The 19,489-nt window shown below is 41.8% G+C and overlaps 1 protein-coding gene across 1 annotated transcript; it reads left to right on the plus strand.

Moving 5' to 3' along the window:
* Nucleotides 1–9,424: 9,424 nt before the first annotated feature.
* On the plus strand, nucleotides 9,425–19,100 carry LOC146391048 (uncharacterized). The gene is made up of 3 exons (XM_084923943.1): nucleotides 9,425–9,624; nucleotides 9,992–10,765; nucleotides 12,409–19,100. Exons 1-3 carry the CDS (start codon nucleotides 9,576–9,578, stop codon nucleotides 17,892–17,894), a joined length of 6,309 nt encoding a protein of 2,102 aa, XP_084780069.1. The 5' UTR covers nucleotides 9,425–9,575; the 3' UTR covers nucleotides 17,895–19,100.
* The last annotated feature ends 389 nt before the right edge of the window (nucleotides 19,101–19,489 follow it).

Raw genomic sequence — 19,489 nt, forward strand, 5'->3', positions numbered from 1 at the left:
TGTTGGCTTTGGCTTGTTATTATTTCAAGGTTATGATAACTCTGCTACTCCACTAAAAAGTATTTGCCATCTCAGTCTGTTTGTGCTGTGTTTAAAGTATATTTGTATGTATATAATAAATAGCTTCACAAATCAAGCTTCTTGGTTTGTGAAATGACTCCAAGAAAAAAGCATAACATTTTCTCTGCTGGCAGGAATACAAAGTTTATGTAGAAACCATATCAGATGTGAAAGAAAAATCCTGATGTGAAAAACTGGGGTTAAAGCCTGGTCAGCTTGGGGGAATAAAAACATACCTGGTTATGTTTGTAAGAGCGTGGTCTGGGGTTTTTAAAAAAGGCTAAGGTTAGATGGTATGGCAAAATAAAAGAAAATTTGAAACCACCTGAAAGCTATTTATGCTATTATTTCTAAAACTGGCTCACGGGAAAATTTTAACTCTTGAAAGCCCAATGATCCACTGGAGTGAAAATTCCTATTTTAACATAACAGTAAGGCAACTAAGGCAGTACTTGCTTTACTTGTTGGGACATTTCTACACTGCTTCAGCCTCACACTTGTTGAATCTCAAGTTGCATACATTTTTTTTGTCACAGTCTGGCAGAGTAGCTGACTGTGTGAAGTATGAACAGTAGACCCAAGTGCAGACAAAATAGAACGTGGAACGTAATTGAGTCAACAAAAAAACGAGCCGTTTAATATGGCTGATGGAAAAATACAAAGTAATGCATAAGTCAAGCAAAGATGAGAACAAACAATAACCTAAACTGGGGAAACTAAAAATAAAACATGAAAAACCCTAAACATGAAACTTGGCGTGTATACAAAGATACCTGACATGACATAGACATGCCGCAAAAGACAACAGACACCCTGACATTAAACAAAGAGGACAGAGGACTTAAATACACAGAAAGATAAAGAGAGGATTGGGAACAGGTGGGCGCCCAGCTGGGACAAATCAGACCTAACGAGACAAGGGGAAGCAAAACAAGACACACTGCACACAGGAAAGGAACTTACGCAGTAAAATAGCCTGGAATGAAGACATGACAACATGAACTTGACAGCATAAGACACGCAGACATGAAACACATAAAGGGTGAGGGAAACTTAAACACAGGGGTAGAAGACACAAGGGCAATCTAAAAAAAACAAACTATAATGGCAACCTAGGCACAGTAGAATGAACTTAGAAAACCTAAAGGACTTAAACATAAACCATAAACATCAAAATAAGGTGAAACTAATAAGGCTGGGTCAAAAGACCCAGGATTGTGACATTTTTACCCACAACAGTGAAAAAACCAAAATAGTTAAAGTTAGGTAAATAATTGGTTGGACAAACACATCATTTTAGTAGTTCAGTAAAAGAAAAATTGGATTTAAAAAAAGGTTTGCTTTCAGTTATTGGATAAAATCCTTTGCAGTCAGTTTCTGCACAAAGCCCAGATCCAATGAATATTACCAAATGCTTTGCTCCCTTGTAGTGATGGGATTTCCGGCTCTTTTTAGAGAACCGGCTCTTTCGGCTCGGCTCACTAAAAAGAGCCGGCTCTTTCGGCTCCGAACCGGCTCTTCAGGTTGTTTTGTTGCTTTAATTAATTTATTATTAACAATAATATAAAATTATGCACAAAATGAATTACTAATGTAAAAAAAAAAGTGGTTTTATTTATATATGTTTATATATAAATATATGTGGTGGCCCCTAGAGACAAAGCACGTACAAACTCCAAAACACATTTCTAGCATTAACTGAACTTCTAAAACAGAGCTACCTAGATCACTTAAATTACACGATTGAAAGCACATGTGTATTGTTTGTGTATTTATACACAAGCACTCAAATATATTCAAATAATTTTAAAAAAAAAGTTCATTTACCTGTTACTACCACACACCAAATCCGGTCCTTGGTACTTCCTGGCTTGTGTAGCCACTAGGTAACAAAGCTCAACACTGCGCCCTAGCATCCTGGCACACTTCTGTTGTATTTTGTACGTGTTTTGAGTTTTTATGTGCTTCTGAGTTTTTACGTGTTTTGGAGTTTGTACGTGCTTCGGAGTTCGTACGTGATTTGAAGTTTGTACATGCTCTGTCTCTAGGGGCCACCGTAAATATACTTTTATTTATTCACTCCACATAAAATGTAATAAATAAATCATATAATACAAAAAACAACTATTCACATTTCAACTTTTAACTATTTAAATTTTCAGCTTTTTCCTTTTACAAATTTAAAGTGAAACAACACAAAACACTGCAAACCACAACACAATAAAATATAAATTAAAATATGAAAACAAAAAGAAGATGCACATTCTCTGTCATACGGGCCTGCATGAATAAACTTTCTGAATCCTTTATCATCTGCAACTGAAAATATGTGACGTTGTTGTCCCTGGCTCTCTTTCTCTCTCTTTCCCTCCCGCTCTCTTCCTGTGCTACTGCGAGTGTAACTACCGCCTCTGATGGGTTTAGATTTTATTATTGTCATTTGTATTAAGAAATATTTAACCATATATGCTTAGAGGTGTATAATCGATTGTGTAGTGACTGGATGTGTGATCTTTAGTAGTCTGCAAAGACTTTGTGTGCATTCCAGAGTGTTCTGGCATTCACACCCACATCCTAGGAGCATGGGAGAGGTCGTACCTTCTCTTATTGTTTTGTGGTAGGATAAACGTATCTATATCTGTTTTAGGCTAAGTGCCTTTTGTTTAGATGAACTGCTGGACTTCCAGACCAGCAGGTTTAGGGAAGTCTTTATGTGGTCACACACTGACCCCCCCCCCCCCCCCACACACACACACACACACACACACATACTTACACAACGCACAGGCAAGGTACTCCTTGTGTGTATGTAGACGTCATGTGTTAATGAACCTATGTGTAATAAAAGAGCAGTGTTACGGGGGAGCGGACGAGAGCAACTGGGGTCAAGCAAAGGGACGGCGTTTGTCCAGTTCTCTCCCGTGCACGAGAAACATAAAGAACTTTGCCTACTCGTGTCTTGCTTTGCTGTGTAATTAAATTGTCCTTAACGTTCCAGCGAATAGGTTTATGCTACAAACCTATCAGCCTCTCCCCCTTCTTCCCAGCGCAAAGCACAAGGCTCGCGTGCGGAGTGAAGCAGAAAAAAAGTGCGAGAGAGAGGGTGAGAGAAGGGGGAAAAAAACCACAGCTCGCGATAAGGAGCCGGCTCGCGTCGTTCATGTCAAAGACCGACACATCACTATCTTCCAGTTTGTATGCTGCTAATGTTACCACTGCTATTTTTGCTAATATGGTATCACCACCTTTGCAAACACTGCTACATCTGTGGCTGCTCGCAGTCACAGTTAGCCTGCTCTAGCATTAACATGTTGCTGTGGAGTCACTAGATGTAAACAGTTTTCCATACTGGCACTGATATTGTGTCAAAGGTTAATAAAGAGCAACAAATGAGTCCAAAAACAATAGAAGTCAAAACTTCCGAGGAGTGGGTGGTTAGTACATGAACAAAATTTCTCTTTCATTAATACGTGAGAAAGACTTTCCATCAGTGGTACTCAAACCATAAAATATGGTTTAATTTTCAGAGCTGGAAAGACGTGCACTCTTAAATCAGCCATAAAAAGAAACTTTATTGGCCGCAGTTCTTTTACTTTAAAAATGAAACCCCACAAGCCTCACGGTTCAACTAAAATTACAGAGGGAACATGGCACTGTACATTTCTGTGTTTCCCATTTCCACCACTAGCACTTATCTTCTCCATTGACCAGTTAATTTCAGGGGCAAACTAATCAGCAAATGCCGATGGAAATTTACATGATACATTAAAGAGAGCTCCAGCGCTGATGGTGGAATTTTTCGGGCTGATTTTTTATTCATGATATGGACTCTTTTAGATGCTGGACAGCCTCACATTTGGAGGGGATTGCTGCCGCTGCTGCAGGGAGTCCAATAAAAGTAATTCATTTGACATTTACAAAAAGCAGCGCGCGTGTCAAAAGGCATCCATCATGGTAATACTCGCAGAACACTTAACAGACCTCAAAACAGCTCCGCTTGGGTTAATGGTGCCAAATCAATACGGCTGATTCAGTCCTTTCCATAAACAGGGTTTGTTTTTATTAACCCTGAGCAGTGCTGGAGGAAAGGGTGAATCATAAAGAACATGATCTAATATTTGTGTGTGTTTTCATGGTGCTCACTGGACAGGACAGGAGAACATGGTGTACCATGTGTGTATACCTAGAGAGGCCACACAGCCAAGGTGCAGGGACACAATACAACAACTGTTAGGAAATAAATGCATCCCGTATTTCAGATTGACCTGGGGTAAAGCTAAATTGTTATTTTCCTCTGTGCTAATCTAGCTTCTCTCTCATACTATATTTAAGTAAAAATAAAATATATACAGCATGCCTATGAACAAACTGAAGAAATGGGAAAATTTCTGTTCAGTCCATTATTTCAATATTTTCATCTCAGAATCTCAGTTCTTTTCTCCTGCTTTTTGTGTAACTGGGAAAATAATCTCTCTGTGAGGCCCATTTAATAGCTGTTCTAGCTTTTCAATCATATCGCCTAAGTTTGTTGTCAGTTAGCCCGAAAGACCCACAAAATCTTTGTCCATCACCTCGTTGTCCATCACTTGAAGGTGGTTGGATGCTACTGGATATTTCAGGACACGGTTGCTTAGGTAATCCTTCAATGTCTTTTACTACCAGGTCTTTATCCTACACTCATTGGCAATTGCTTCACTCACTCATCTGGAAGTTATAGGAATACAGTGGCTTGCAAAAGTATTCGGCCCCCTTGAACTTTTCCACATTTTGTCACATTACAGCCACAAACATGAATCAATTTTATTGGAATTCCACGTGAAAGACCAACACAAAGTGGTGTACACGTGAGAAGTGGAACGAAAATCATACATGATTTATTTTTACAAATAAATAACTGACAAGTGGGGTGTGTGTAATTATTCAGCCCCCTGAGTCAATACTTTGTAGAACCACCTTTTGCTGAAATTACAGCTGCCAGTCTTTTAGGGTATGTCTCTACCAGCTTTGCACATCTAGACACTGAAATCCTTGCCCATTCTTCTTTTCAAAACAGCTCCAGCTCAGTCAGATTAGATGGACAGCGTTTGTGAACAGCAGTTTTCAGATCTTGCCACAGATTCTCGATTGGATTTAGACACCAGACAGGTCAGGGATAAAGGTATTGAGAAATTTAAAGCAGGCTTAGGCTACAAAAAGATTTCCCAAGCCTTGAACATCCCACAGCAATCATTCAGAAATGGAAGGAGTATGGCACAACTGTAAACCTACCAAGACAAGGCCGTCCACCTAAACTCACAGGCCGAACAAGAAGAGCGCTGATCAGAAATGCAGCCAAGAGGCCCATGGTGACTCTGGACGAGCTGCAGAGATCTACAGCTCATTTGGGGGAATCTGTTCATAGGACAACTATTAGTCGTGCACTGCACAAAGTTGGCCTTTATGGAAGAGTGGCAAGAAGAAAGCCATTGTTGAAAGAAAACCATAAGAAGTCCCGTTTGCAGTTTGCCACAAGCCATGTGGGGGACACAGCAACCATGTGGAAGAAGGTGCTCTGGTCAGATGAGACCAAAATGGAACTTTTTGGCCAAAATGCAAAACGCTATGTGTGGCAGAAAACTAACACTGCACATCACTCTGAACACACCATCCCCACTGTCAAATATGGTGGTGGCAGCATCATGATCTGGGGGTGCTTCTCTTCAGCAGGGACAGGGAAGCTGGTCAGAGTTGATGGGAAGATGGATGGAGCCAAATACAGGGCAATCTTGGAAGAAAACCTCTTAGAGTCTGCAAAAGACTTGAGACTGGGGCGGAGGTTCACCTTCCAGCAGGACAACGACCCTAAACATAAAGCCAGGGCAACAATGGGATGGTTTAAAACAAAACATATCCATGTGTTAGAATGGCCCAGTCAAAGTCCAGATCTAAATCCAATCGAGAATCTGTGGCAAGATCTGAAAACTGCTGTTTACAAACCCTGTCCATCTAATCTGACTGAGCTGGAGCTGTTTTGAAAAGAAGAATGGGCAAGGATTTCAGTGTCTAGATGTGCAAAGCTGGTAGAGACATACCCTAAAAGACTGACAGCTGTAATTGCAGCAAAAGGTGGTTTTACAAAGTATTGACTCGGGTGGCTGAATAATTACGCACACCCCACTTTCCAGTTATTTATTTGTAAAAAATGTTTGGAATCATATATGATTTTCGTTCCACTTCTCACGTGTACACCACTTTGTGTTGGTCTTTCACGTGGAATTCCAATAAAATTGATTCATGTTTGTGGCTGTAATGTGACAAAATGTGGAAAAGTTCAAGGGGGCCGAATACTTTTGCAAGCCACTGTATTTGACCTGCCCTGTCACCGTGCCACCATTTTTCTTTGTAGTTTCTGGTGTTCATATCATTATGAATCCCTCCTAGTATGGATGTAGCTTTGATTTGTTGGTCAAACATCACTTTGAAGCTGATGGACAGTCACTTGTAGACATTACGAGTTCAATTGCCTAGAGGAGGCTCTTAAGCTTCACTGGAAGCAATGTGGAAACCAGAAACCACAGAACGTGAATAAGATTCTGCAAGTAAGGGAGAAATAAGTGTTGGTAATGGGAAGTGGGTGAGAGCCAAGATAAACTTCTCAACTTCCAGGTGAGCGACTGGAGAGTCTGGAATGTGTGACCAGCTGTCAATTTGTCAGCAAATTGGTATTTACAACAAGGTCATATATCAGAGCCATTCTTCACTGTAATTGGTAGTTACTTCAGTCGCTCACATGGAAATTGATTATAATTTATCTCAGTTCTTCAACATTAGCGGTTAATTTTCCCATAGTTGCTCGATGCTTCTGAATGTCATTCAGTTTCTGTGCAACCCGGTCACCATGTCACTTCTAGTTTGGACACCACCAGAAACCACAGAAAATACATAACCAGGGATAAATGGACAAAACAACACTGAGAACAGGAATACCAGAGGGTAAAGATGCACAGCTGTGCCAAATCTTGCCAGAAGAGGAAGTAAAACTCTAACTAAAACATGGAAACAACTAAAACAACATAATGTAGAAAGATAAGTGAATCAATAGAGGGAGTACGAGATCCAATATGGGAGGACGAGACAGAGCAGGGGGGATTACTGTTACTACAAATACAAGAACCAAGCACCAGAAAATTAAAAAAAACCAAACTCATCCCTAGAAAATTGTAAAAAAGAAACCACAGGCTACTTGCTAACAAAGTAAAAACAGGAAAATACCCAAGAGATGACCACTTAATACTGAGACAGACTACAGTGTACAAAAGGAGCCCCAGAGATACATAAATAAAAAACTTATGAACAGCAACTAGAAATCAAGTATAACAAAAGATAAAAATCAAAACCCCAAGCCACCAACAAAAGACAGACATAAAACTAAGAACATAGAATCACAGTGAAATCAAACAGAGGGGAGAGGATGTGGAGGAGGGAAGAATACTGAATGCTAAATACAAATGAACTGCTACCAGAAAGCACAGAAAGACAAAGGGAAATGCTTTAACAACTAAATAAACTCCCTAAACACAAAAAGTCAGCAGAACTAAAATACAAGGACTAAAGGGTACAAATACTAAATACAAATACATTTAAAGTAATAAATGAAACCAAAACCACACAGAAGCATAATGAAACCAGATAGAAAACAGCTAATTATAAACACTATTTCAAGACATGCGTTGTATGTGTAGTCCACGGTTGATTTTAAACAGTGATGGAAGTTATTCTTCATTAACTATAAATAAAGTTTACGACTCAGTGAGTTTGTGCCAGTGCTGAAAAAAGGGGAAAAAAATAAAGTAAAATGGTTCCAAAAACACTTTACTAAAGAAAACTGTAGTTGGAGCAGAGTCTTTCTCATGGCTCTGCCATTGTATGTCATTATCTAAATCAACAGCTTGTTCAGCTGTCATGACAATCATCATAATTTTTCTCTATGCTGTCTGAAGACTTGTCATCAGAGCCCACCATTTCTAAATCAGTGATGTCACACTCATGGTACATTGAGGTCCACACACAGCGCACTTTGATCTCGAGTGGGATGAATGAAACTGCACTTTCTGTCAGTGTAAAGACGTTTAGACAGTGAAAAACAGAAACTGTTTTTCACGTCTGTCATTTAATTACTTATTACTTAACTACTTTGGTGTAGCATAACTGGCTTTAGTCTATAAAACTTGATGATGTTAAAAGTCCAAAGATTTATGGCCTACTTTTCCAAAGCTGTCCAGCAGGTTGAAGTCTTTGCTGGCCCTGTTCGCCTCATTTTTGACCCACCGGACTAGATCTGTAAGGTTTGATCAGTATTTGTCGGTTGTACCAACATCCAAAACTGTAGTTTTGAGGTTGTGGGCCCCAAACCATGGCACTTGTTTCCGTTGGACGTAAGACTCATTGAAGCTGTTCATGTTTCTAAAATAAAGAAAGAGGCTTGCCTTTATTTAGTTTTATCTGTTTATGCTATTTTAATTGTTGCATCTTATTCTGTATTGTGAAACACTTTGTGAATGTCGTTATTGAGAAGCGCTATTTAAATAAAACCTTACTCACTAACAGCGGAAACATTTGCTCTTTTTAGTTGTTGTTTTTTTTCCTCTCTCTCAGCTGCCATTTCCGAGTTCACTCTGAATTTGCATGATGTAAATATGGGGAAGTGATTGTAGGATGGTTGGCGGCTTCAGTTTAGTGCAGTGTAGCCGTGAGTAAAATGAGGAACATAGTGCATCGTGGTGCTCTGATAAACGTGATGAACCGTGCTCTTCCTTATTCGACACCGTTAGTTTCAGTTAGCAACACGTTTCTGAAGTAGAAAACAAACATTAAAATTCTGCATCTTAAATAAATGCAAACCTGTCTTCATCCTTTGTGCTTTATAAAACGGGATCTTAAATTAAAGTTTGCATGTGCTTCCTCAGTATGAAAAACCTCTGTGGCGATGACAGTTATCTTATTTCGAGTCGTCTCTTGTCGCTCATGGGTAGAGGAAACCGAAGTTCCACACTCTTAACCACAGAGCACCATTTGACGGTAAGGAGCTCTGCAGTTCTCAAGATAACACATGCATCTGCTCATGTGTGCATGCAGAAGCTTGTTCTGTGTATGTACACCATGTGCATACATGTGTGAACCATTGCATCTGTGTGCGGCATGTAGGAGCAGAGACGTGTTGCCTGCATTTACTTTGCAAACATGGACTGTCACAAAAGCTCACCGTGCCACCCGTCTAACTTCCTGTCGTGTTCAATGAGAGCAAGTTAAAAAACCACAGACAGGTCACGTGAGGCAGCGAGTCTGCCTCCCTCAGACAGTCTTTGTTCACTTTGTGTGACTGCAATCATCAGCTTGGGTCAGTTATTTAGCAAGTGGGGGAGGGGTTTTTTGTGTTTCCCTTCGTAATGATGGTGAAGAAATCGTTGCTGTAGAAAAAAACACAGGAACTAAAAAAGAGGAAGAGGAAGAAGAGGAGGAAAGTGCACGCAGGGGCGATGGACATGACTAATGAGAACTGCAGTCCGGCCGTAAGCACAAATGGTGGTGAGTTTCTTGTAGATCTTTTACTTTTTTATAAAACAGTAATTTTAACAGTAATTTTTATTTTAGCTTGCACTCTGGCCCCTTTGAGTGACGCTGAAGACAGATTGATAACGACAATGATAAACAGTCTCACTTGATGATGCAGATGTGCTTTAATGTGTTACAATCAGTATATAATTTGCAAGCATAGTATAATAGTCCTCTTACAGATGTTGGGTAACACTGGGTGTTGAAACTGAGGGCTTCAGGTGCAGTTTTAAGAGTAAAGTAGTGAGCAGATGTCTGACTATTATCGCATTTCTGTGTCTGTGTCATTCAGCTTATCCGGTGCGGTGCATTGAGGAAGTACTTCTCCCTTTCTTCACAGATGAGAGCCTGCAGGCCACCATGAAGCCACAACACCCCCCTGCCTCAGACAGTAGCCCCCCTGCTCTTCAGGAACTTAGGCTGGTCCTCCTTGGCCGGAAAGGAACTGGGAAGAGCGCCGCAGGCAACACGATACTGGGAGGAGTGGGGGGATTTGAAAGCGGGAAGCCCACAGAGGAGTGTGTGAAAAGGCGAGCTGATGTGGTGGGGCGAAAACTCACAGTGGTGGATACACCTGGGTGGGAGTGGTACTACCCGCTTAATAGCACTCCAAACTGGGTAAGGAGAGAAACTTTGAGAAGCGTGTCGCTTTGTCCTCCCGGGCCTCACGCTGTGTTGCTGGCCGTGCGGGCCTGTGCTTCTGTGACAGATGACTACATCATAGAGATTGAGGAACACCTGGAGCCGCTGGGGAAACACGTGTGGGAGCACACTATGGTGCTGTTCACCAGAGGAGACGAACTGGGCATGGGCACCATGGAGCAACGAATCGTGTCAAGCGGCCCGTCGCTCCATAGACTCCTGCAGAAGTGTGGAAACAGATACCATGTTGTGAATAACCGGAGCAAAGGAGATGGGACACAGGTTAAAGAGCTGATAAGGAAGCTGGAGGAGATGGTAGATAAGAAAAAGAATGGAAGCAACCATTTAGAGATGGATACCATCGTGTTGGGGCTGGAGGCCGATGGGAAGAGGAGAGCCAGGGAGAGGAGAAAGAAACAGCGACAGATGGAGGCGCAGATGCAGAGAGGGACCATCAAAGCCACTCTCATTAGTAAGTCTGTTTATTTTTATAACACTTCCCAAGTTTTCTTAAGTTCATGAAATCATTTCATATGATTAGAAGGCCCAGAAAAAAGGTTGATCGAGACCAGAACAAAGTTAATATCAGTCGTCACTGCATCACAAAGATGGAGGAATTATAAATGATGATATTCAACAAGCATGCCAAAATTATCTTGAGATCCACACTGTCTGCACCAGCCACTTTATTAGGTACACCTTGCTAGCACCATGTTTGACCCCCACCTTGAATGGACTTAATGTGTTTGTAGGAAGAGCTTCAGTCAGGATTTAGAGTTTATCTTTACACAGAAACAGCACTGATAAGTGACTTCTCATCACTTTAAAGGTTTTGCATTAGTTTCATTAGTTAGTGCTAGTATTAATTTCGTTTTCCTTTTTGCCTTCAGCACAGCCTTAATTCTTTGTGACACAGATTTAACAAGGTACTCGAAAACTTCTCAGGGATTTTGGTTCATATTGACATGATAAGCTCACACAGTTGCTGCTCATCTGCGATATTAACCTCATGTTCCACCACATCCCAAAGGTGCCCTATTAAATTGAGATCTGGTGACTGGGAGGTCATTTAAATACAGTGGACCCATCGTCATGTTCAAGAAACCAGTGACAATTGTGTGTTATCCTGCTAGAAGTACCCATCACTGTCGTCACAGAGCGTATCCATCTTTACAGCTTGAAGTGAAAAAGTGATTGTCAAATGTTTTTTCAATGTGTTCAGTTCAGACATAGACATTGTGCATAATTTTGGCAATTTTGGCACAAATAAAACGTCACAGACCAGAAATACAACTCTAAATAACAGTGCTGATTTGTGTTTAGGTAGGTTGTATTTGCTAGGATCAAGCTCAGAAGCTGACAGAGACTGAAGTCACTAAAGTAATGTGATTATTAGATTTAAAGTGAAAAGAAACACAAGTGTGGCTCTATGTTTTCTAGTGTGTAAGTAGTGGTAACACTACTAACTATAACCAAAATCACAGGGATTCACACAGATCTCTGCAGGCTTACAGAGCCTGTTTTTGTCTTACTATAGGATCTTACAATTACAGTTTTTATTGTAAGGCTGAGTTTTACCTGATTTTCCTGTTGAAAGCTCTTCTCTCTTGTTACCTGCACAGCAGAGAAAGTCAGTCCCAAGTTGTAAAGAAATAAAGCCTGTACTAACACATAGAGTACTCAGGTAAATGTAGCTTTGTTTACTGTACAAAAAATAGAGATTTCATTCATTCAAGTGTTTCAGAAACATCTTCATTTACACACAGACAAAGAAGACAGAGTTTTATATTGCAACATTTTGATTATTGTCTTTTGATTGGCCAACATTTATGTGTAGTTAGTGTTATATCCCCACCTCTTGCTTTGGGATGCTGTAGTTAGTGCTTGAGACCCATGGAGATGGAGATATTTTTCAATATGACTTTTAAATTATTTTAAGGTGGAAAAAAATACCCGTTTACGTGTGAATGTAGCCTGAGCGATTATTCTGGGCTATTTTTTTACAAAAAAAATAAAAAATAAAATGAAAAACATGAAATATTTGGAGATTACAGCTGGGTTATGGCATTAAAATAGTTCTCTTTTACTGAAAATGTCCCCTTTTTTTCCTGTCAGGCGATGGTCCACAGGGTTCTGAGCTGGACGCCCACCAGTCTTTCTCCAAATCCCCTCGACGTCTTCCTGAGATCAGACTGGTTCTATTGGGCGAGCGTGAAACTGGAAAAAGTTCTGCTGGGAACACCATCCTTGGAAAACCAGGGTTCTTCCAGTCGGGAGCCGTAACAGAAGAGTGCATTCGTCAACAAGCGGAGGTGGCCATGCGGCTGGTGACTGTGGTGGACACGCCGGGCTGGGAGGCGGGTGTGGCAGGTGCAACTCCAGAGAGAGTGAAGAGAGAGATTGTCTGCAGCGTATCTTTGTGCCCTCCGGGTCCTCATGCACTCCTGCTGACTCTGAGGGTGGACACACTGGTGAAAGCGGGACATGTGAGAGAACATCTGGAACTTCTGGGAGAAGGTGTATGGAGACACACAATCTTGCTGTTCACCCATGGAGATCAGCTCAGAGAGGGAGTGGATATTGAGCAGCACATCCAGAGTGGAGGCAGGGACCTGCAGTTGCTTCTGGAGAAGTGCAGGCGGCGATACCACGTCATCAGCAGTGTAGATGGTGGAGGAAGAGGAGGTAGAGGTTCCAGTAAGGTGACAGAGCTGCTAGAGAAAGTGGAAAAGATGGCAACAATGAACAGATGCGAGGCTTTCTCCGGTCTGGTTCAAGAAGTCAGGGATTTGAGCCAACAAAGAAATGAAAAGTTCAACCAGCGTCTGAAGGAGATGGCAGATAAGATGCTTCGTCAGGAGGCAGAGCTGAAGAACATGAGGGACAGGGAGATGAAGAGCATCAGATGGTTCTTTGATAGAAGGAAGAAGGTGAAATCTCCAGGAAAAGCTGACATTCAAAAGGAAGAAGCGGAGGATGAAGACATGAGGGTCGGCGAGAGGAAGAACGATTTCGGTGAGCTGGAGGAGAGGATGCGATGGCTGACAGAGGACAGAGAGAAAGAAATTCAGGATCTGAGCCTGGAAAAGGAGAGAATCCGCATAGCACTGAGCCAAGCTCAACAAGAAAGGGAAAAACTGCTTTACAAACTGGAGATAAAAGAGAGAGAGATTGAGGAACTGCAGGAAAGAACCGAGGAGCAGCAAATTAAGCTTCTTGACCTTGAGCGTGCCAGCGTAGAAAAGGAACATGAGATGAAACAAAGGGAGGATGCTTTTAGAGAAAAGACACAAGAATGGATGAAAGAATATGAGAAACTGAGGCAGACCATAGAGCTCCTCAACAAAGAGATATCTGACTGGACTGAAAAACACGAGTCTTTAATAGCAGAAATCAGCCGGACTAAAACCCACTATGAGAACACTCTAAAGAGAACAGTACAAGAAAAAAACAGGGAGACGGCAGAGATGGAACAAAAACTAAAGAGTGAGATGGAAGTAAAGCTGCTCGAAAAAGACAAACTGATGGAAGAACTGAGGAAGAAAGCCTCGGAGGAAAAACAGGTAACTCTCAATAACGTAAAACAACATGAGACAGATATGGAGAGGAAATTGGAAGAAATCAAATCACAGCATAAGAAAGTGTTGGAGGTAAAAATACAGGAGAAGGAAGCAGAGATAAAAGACATAAGGAAGCAGCACGAGGAAGAGATGGCCACAAGCATTAATGAAATAGAAAAAATGATGGAGACAGCAAAAGTTCAACAACAGCAAGAATATGAAAAGAAGCTGAAAGAAAAAGCTGATGACTTGGAAAGGATGGCACAAGAGCACGGTGATGAAATAAAGAACGTACAGCAAGAAAAACAAAGGCAGGCCGCAGAGCTGAAAGAGCTGTTTGCTAAAGAAAAGAAGGAATGTGTGGAGGCCAAAGAGAAAGCAATAGCAGATATAGAAGAAAAGTGCCGTGCACAAAAGGAAGAAAAGATGCTGGAAAATGACAAAGACAAAGAGATGATTCATCAAAACCACAAAAGAGAACTGGAACAAAAGATGAGGGAGAAAGAAAAGGAGATAGAGGCCTTAAAACATCAGCATCAAGAGATGACGCTAAAAATCAGTGAGATGGTAAATCTGATGGAGACGAGAAGTGCCCAACACCAGGAGGAAGTTCATAAAAATGTGAAACAAAAGGAGGAGGATGTGGAGAGGATCCAGCAACAGTACACTGAAAAACTAAGGGGCGTAGAGCAAGAAAGGCAAAAGGAGACCGAAGAGCTGAAACAACAGTTCGCAAAAGAAATAGATAAACAACTGCAGGAAAGACAGAGACAGATAAGAGACTTGGAAGAAACCTATGCTTCCCAAGTTGAAGAGATAAAGCTAAAGCATGCAAAAGAAAAGCAAATACTGAATCAGAACCATGAAAAGTACGTTCTGGAAAAACTGCAAGAGAGAGATCGGCTAACAGAGGAGTTAAAGTGTCAGCTTAAAAACGAAATCGAAGAAAGTGAAAAGGACAAAGAGCGATACAAGAGAGAGATGGAGCAAATGCTGGAGGAGAAGGAAAAAGAGATCGAGGAGTTTAAAGCGTTTGTGGAAGAAATGAAAGGAAAAATGCAACAACAGCAGGAGAAAGAACGGGATCACTTAAAAAGCATGCAAGAGACTGAGCAACAGCTGCAAGAAAAGGAAAAGGAAACAGAGGAGATGAAATCCAAACTCGTGGAAATGAAGGAGAAGCTTCGACAGATGGAGGAGAAAGAAAATGATTATTTGAACTACAAAAAAGCTTTGGAGCAAAAACTGGAGGAACAAGAGGCAGAATTAGAAAGGTTGAAGGAACGTTTAAAGGAGCTCGAGCAACGGTTGCAGCAGACAGAAGAGGAAAGAGAAAGAGACAAGTTAAATCACGAGAAACAGATGGAGCAATCTGCGGAAGAAAACAGCCGAGTGATAGAAAAGTTAAAACAGCACATTAAAGATATTGACGAGATCCTGCAAAGAAAGGAAGAAGAAAGAGGGGAAATCATTCTCAGCCAAAAGAAAGAGGCAGAGCAACGGCTGCAAGACAAAGAACGAGAGATGGAGGAGATGAGACGGCAGCTTTTAAGTGACATGGAGAGAAAACTGAAAGAGAAGGAGGCTGACATTGAAAGCGCCAAACAGCTGGCCGACTCCAGGGAGACACGATGGAAGGAAGAGCAGAAGGTGAAGGATGAGAAAGCGGCGAACGAGGTGAACAAACTGATAGAGATCATCGACAAGAAGACAAAGGAACTGACACAAGCCCAAAGTCTTCTTGCACAGAGAGACGGCGAGATCGATGAGGCAAAACAGACATGTGCGAGCTTCTCAAGAGAAATAGAAGAGCTGAAAGAAAGCAACGACCGCAAAACATCCGCTATCGACGAGATACAGCAGCGGCAAAAAGACCAAGACAGGGAAAAGGATGCGGAAATGACGGAAAAACTGCAGGAGAAAGAGAAAGAGCTTGACCGCCTCAGGCAAAGAGACAGGGAAAATGAGAAGGAGACCGTCCAGCTGAGGCTAACAATCGAGCAGACAAAGTCAGAGCTGAAGGAGCTCACTGAGAAAATGGAAAAGGAGATGACGGCCATGATTCAGGAATACGAAAAGGAGATCAAGATGAAAGATGAGGATATTGAGTCAATCACACAGGAAAAGGACAGCACCATAAGTCGGCTAGAGGAAGAAACGCTTAAGAGCATTCAGGTCATCACAGAGAAATACAAGTTAAGTCAGAAGAGAGTTGAGGAGCTGCAGGAGCAAAATGAGATGATGAGAAAAGAGACTGACAACCTCAGAGCTAAGTGTGAGGAAGTGAAGAAGGAGAGTGACGAAGAGGTCAGGAAATATCTCAGAGGATACGAGGAAATCCAAATCACGCTAAGAGAGAAAGATCTGGAGCTGGGGCCTTTAAAAGACGCCAATGCTCAACTAAAAGTGGAGCTAGAAATGGTGAAGGAGAGAGAAGATGAGACTAAGGCGCAGATGAATGAGCTGGGAGAGCATTTTGAGAAGCAGATGATGGAGAAACAAAGCAAACAGAGAACGAGGGATGAGGAGCTCGAAGAGAAATCCCTAAAAAGGGAGAAAGAAGTGAGCGAAAGGGAGCAAGTTCTGCTACGAAGCGAAGAAGAGCTGAGCAAAAGACGTCACGACATCGACGCACAACAGCAGGAGCTTGGCGAAAAACAGGCAAAGTTGGAAAGTAAAGAACAAGAACTTAGAGAACTGGAAATGAATCTGCAAATAAAAGAACAAAAGGAACGAGAGGAGAAGGATAAATACGAGCAAGAAGTGCAGCAGAAGGCGCAGAATGTTGAGAAAATGGAGAGGGAGCTGGAAAGCTTACTGAAAGTCCTGGAGGGCAGACAGAAGGAGCTAAGCTCTCACGGTCACGATCTACAGAAGAAGGTCAGAGGACTGAAAGACCAAGGGAAAGAGCTGAAAGACAGGGAGTACTACTTGAAGAACGAAGAACAGGAGTTGCTCAATTGGAAGTCGGAGCTGCAGATGCAGAACGAGCACGTGAACTACACAACACAGCAGTTGAATGAGATGGGCAGGGAAATGACTCTGCTGAAGGAAGAGCTTCGCAAGAAGGAGAGGAATCTAAAGGAGTCGCTGAAAAAACTGAGCACGTGGGAGCAGAACCTCAAAGAGCGAGAGGAAGAGTTGAACCGGAGACAGCACAGCGTTTTGGAGAACGGACAACACGGGACTGATGATAAGAGATCGGAAGACAGCTCGCCTTTAGAGTGCCGAGAGGTCAGTGAGAGGAGGGAAAGAGGAAGAGGAAAAGATTCAGATAATGAAGATCAGAGGATGAAAACAACTTTGTCAGTTGCAGAGAGCAATAACTGTCATCTTGAAACACTAAAAGTCGAAACGCTGACGGAGACAAAGAAGACAAAAGTGAGACAAGAAGCGGTCGAAAGTGCAAAGGTGATCGGCGAGTTGAAGCTCCTGTCTCGACCTCGCACAAGAGCAAACAACAAAGGCTCTCCCGGGTCAGATTTGAGGGTGATGGTTTTGGGAGAGACCTGGTCTTCCTGCTCCCCTGCTGGTGTCACCATCTTGGGTGGAGAAGCGCCCAAATTCAGCGGCTCTAGTTTCAGGTCGTGGAAAGGCCAAATAGCCGGAAGGCGCCTCGCCGTCGCAGAGCCGCTCGGCCTGAGGTGGCGAGACGGACCCGACGAGGCAAACGCCTCTCAGCTGAAAGGCATTCTCGACAGCATCTCCTGGTGTCACCCGGGTCCCCACGTCGTCCTGCTGCTCATGCCGGCCTTCCTGACCTGCACGCAGAAGTACAGAAGAGCCGTGGAGGAGCACATGAGCCTGCTCGGACAGGAGATCTGGCAGCGCGCCCTGGTGCTGTTCACATGGGGGGAGATTTTAGGGGAGAGCGCAGAGCAGCACATCCTCAGGAACGGAGAACTGATGGGGCTCGTAGAGCGCTGCGGGGGCAGGTACCATGTGCTGACCAGCAAAAAGAATAACGCCGCGATTGAAGGCTTATTCGACAAGATGGATGACATTGTTACCCTGACCAGCAGAGAGCAGTTTCCGGTGTAAAACTTTTACAGAACTGATTGACTTCATCATGCAAAAAATAAAAATGTTAAAATTTATATTTCCTCCTAATATGTAAAAATATTTGAATAAATGTGAGAAAAGGAAGAATAATCTCTCACATCTGGATTTTTGCTACAGATAATCTGTAATCAGTCTGATTAGTTTTACCTTTTCAAGCCTCGAGTTTAGAGTGTTTGATAAAGCTGCTGCATTTATAACACAGTCTCATGGGTGTCAGGCCACACAATGAACTGATTAACTGATTCATGTGGGACAATAAGTGTAGTTTGAAAAAGCAAGTATCATTTAACCGCTAGATCCAAACAGGTCTGCTGCATTTATACTTTGGTATTTGTTTATCTCCAGGTTTAGGATGATTCGGGTTAAAATAGAGCTCATGCCTCTAAGTTTAAAAATCTTTTCTCTGTGTCACCTGGGTTAGATTTAACATAAGATAAGTGCAATGTGAAAAAATATGTGACACAGAAAAAAACACATCCCACTGAAACACATTTATTCCAAAGCTGTGCTGACTGTCACAAAAAAGGCATTTTGTGTGTGTGCACATGAACAAGCACCACATTCTGTGACTAACTCAGGATTAGCCATGAGACTGAGCTGACATTTAGAGCCACAACTACAAACTGACTGTGTGTGTAGGAGGTTACATGATTGGTAGTTTGTCGTTTACCAGGATTACTCAGAAAGTTATGGATGGATGTGGACGGAAATATTTTCGGAGATAGGTCTTAGCTTAGGAATTTTTTAATGTATTCTTTCTCACTGTGATATAAGGCAAAACTGAACATTTGACATCACAGCTTCACAAATGCCTATCAATGTGACACAAGGACGCTTGGGAATATCTTTATTTTCTTAAGAAGACTGTGAAATTCATCACCCTTTATATCCTTCTGGATCCTGGGATTCAGTCTGAGCGTGGCGTCAGGGGAATTTTGAGCCTCGGTGGAAGTGTGTGGTCTCCTGTTTTTATGAGGTCACACTAGCGATAAAGAACAAAGTGTTTTAAAAGCTTGTCATTTATTGGATAAATGTGAAATCTTAATCTAAAACCTTTATGGCTGTTAAAAAATTGTAAGAGTAAAATGTACGACGACACAACACCGGTATGTTTGAAACATGTGGGATGCTGCCTGCAGGTCAGCTAAAGTTCATCTATATGTGTTTCATCATGTTAAACTTATACATCATGCTATTTATATCTCTTAATAAAGCTATATATATCTTTATCTTCCTATATATCTATATTGATATCTATATATATATATATATATGCATAGATAGTGATATATAGACACAGTATATATCTCCTATCCGGCGTGCACCCTGCCTCTCGCCCTGCGACAGCTGGGTTAGGCTCCAGCCCAACCGTGACCCTGAATTGGATAAGCAAAAGAAGCTGGATGGTTGGATGGATAAATACATATGCGTATATAAATATTCATATAAAATTATCCAACATGGTCTCACACATACACATGTATATTTACATATTTCTATATATAAAATAATCCAACATGATTTTTCAGATGAACCTTGGCTGACCTGCAGGCAGCATTTAAGTCACTTTCATA

Source organism: Perissodus microlepis, chromosome 3, assembly GCF_051167445.1.
Source record: "Perissodus microlepis isolate ML-2025 ecotype Zambia chromosome 3, ASM5116744v1, whole genome shotgun sequence".
Taxonomy (NCBI): Eukaryota; Metazoa; Chordata; class Actinopteri; order Cichliformes; family Cichlidae; genus Perissodus; species Perissodus microlepis.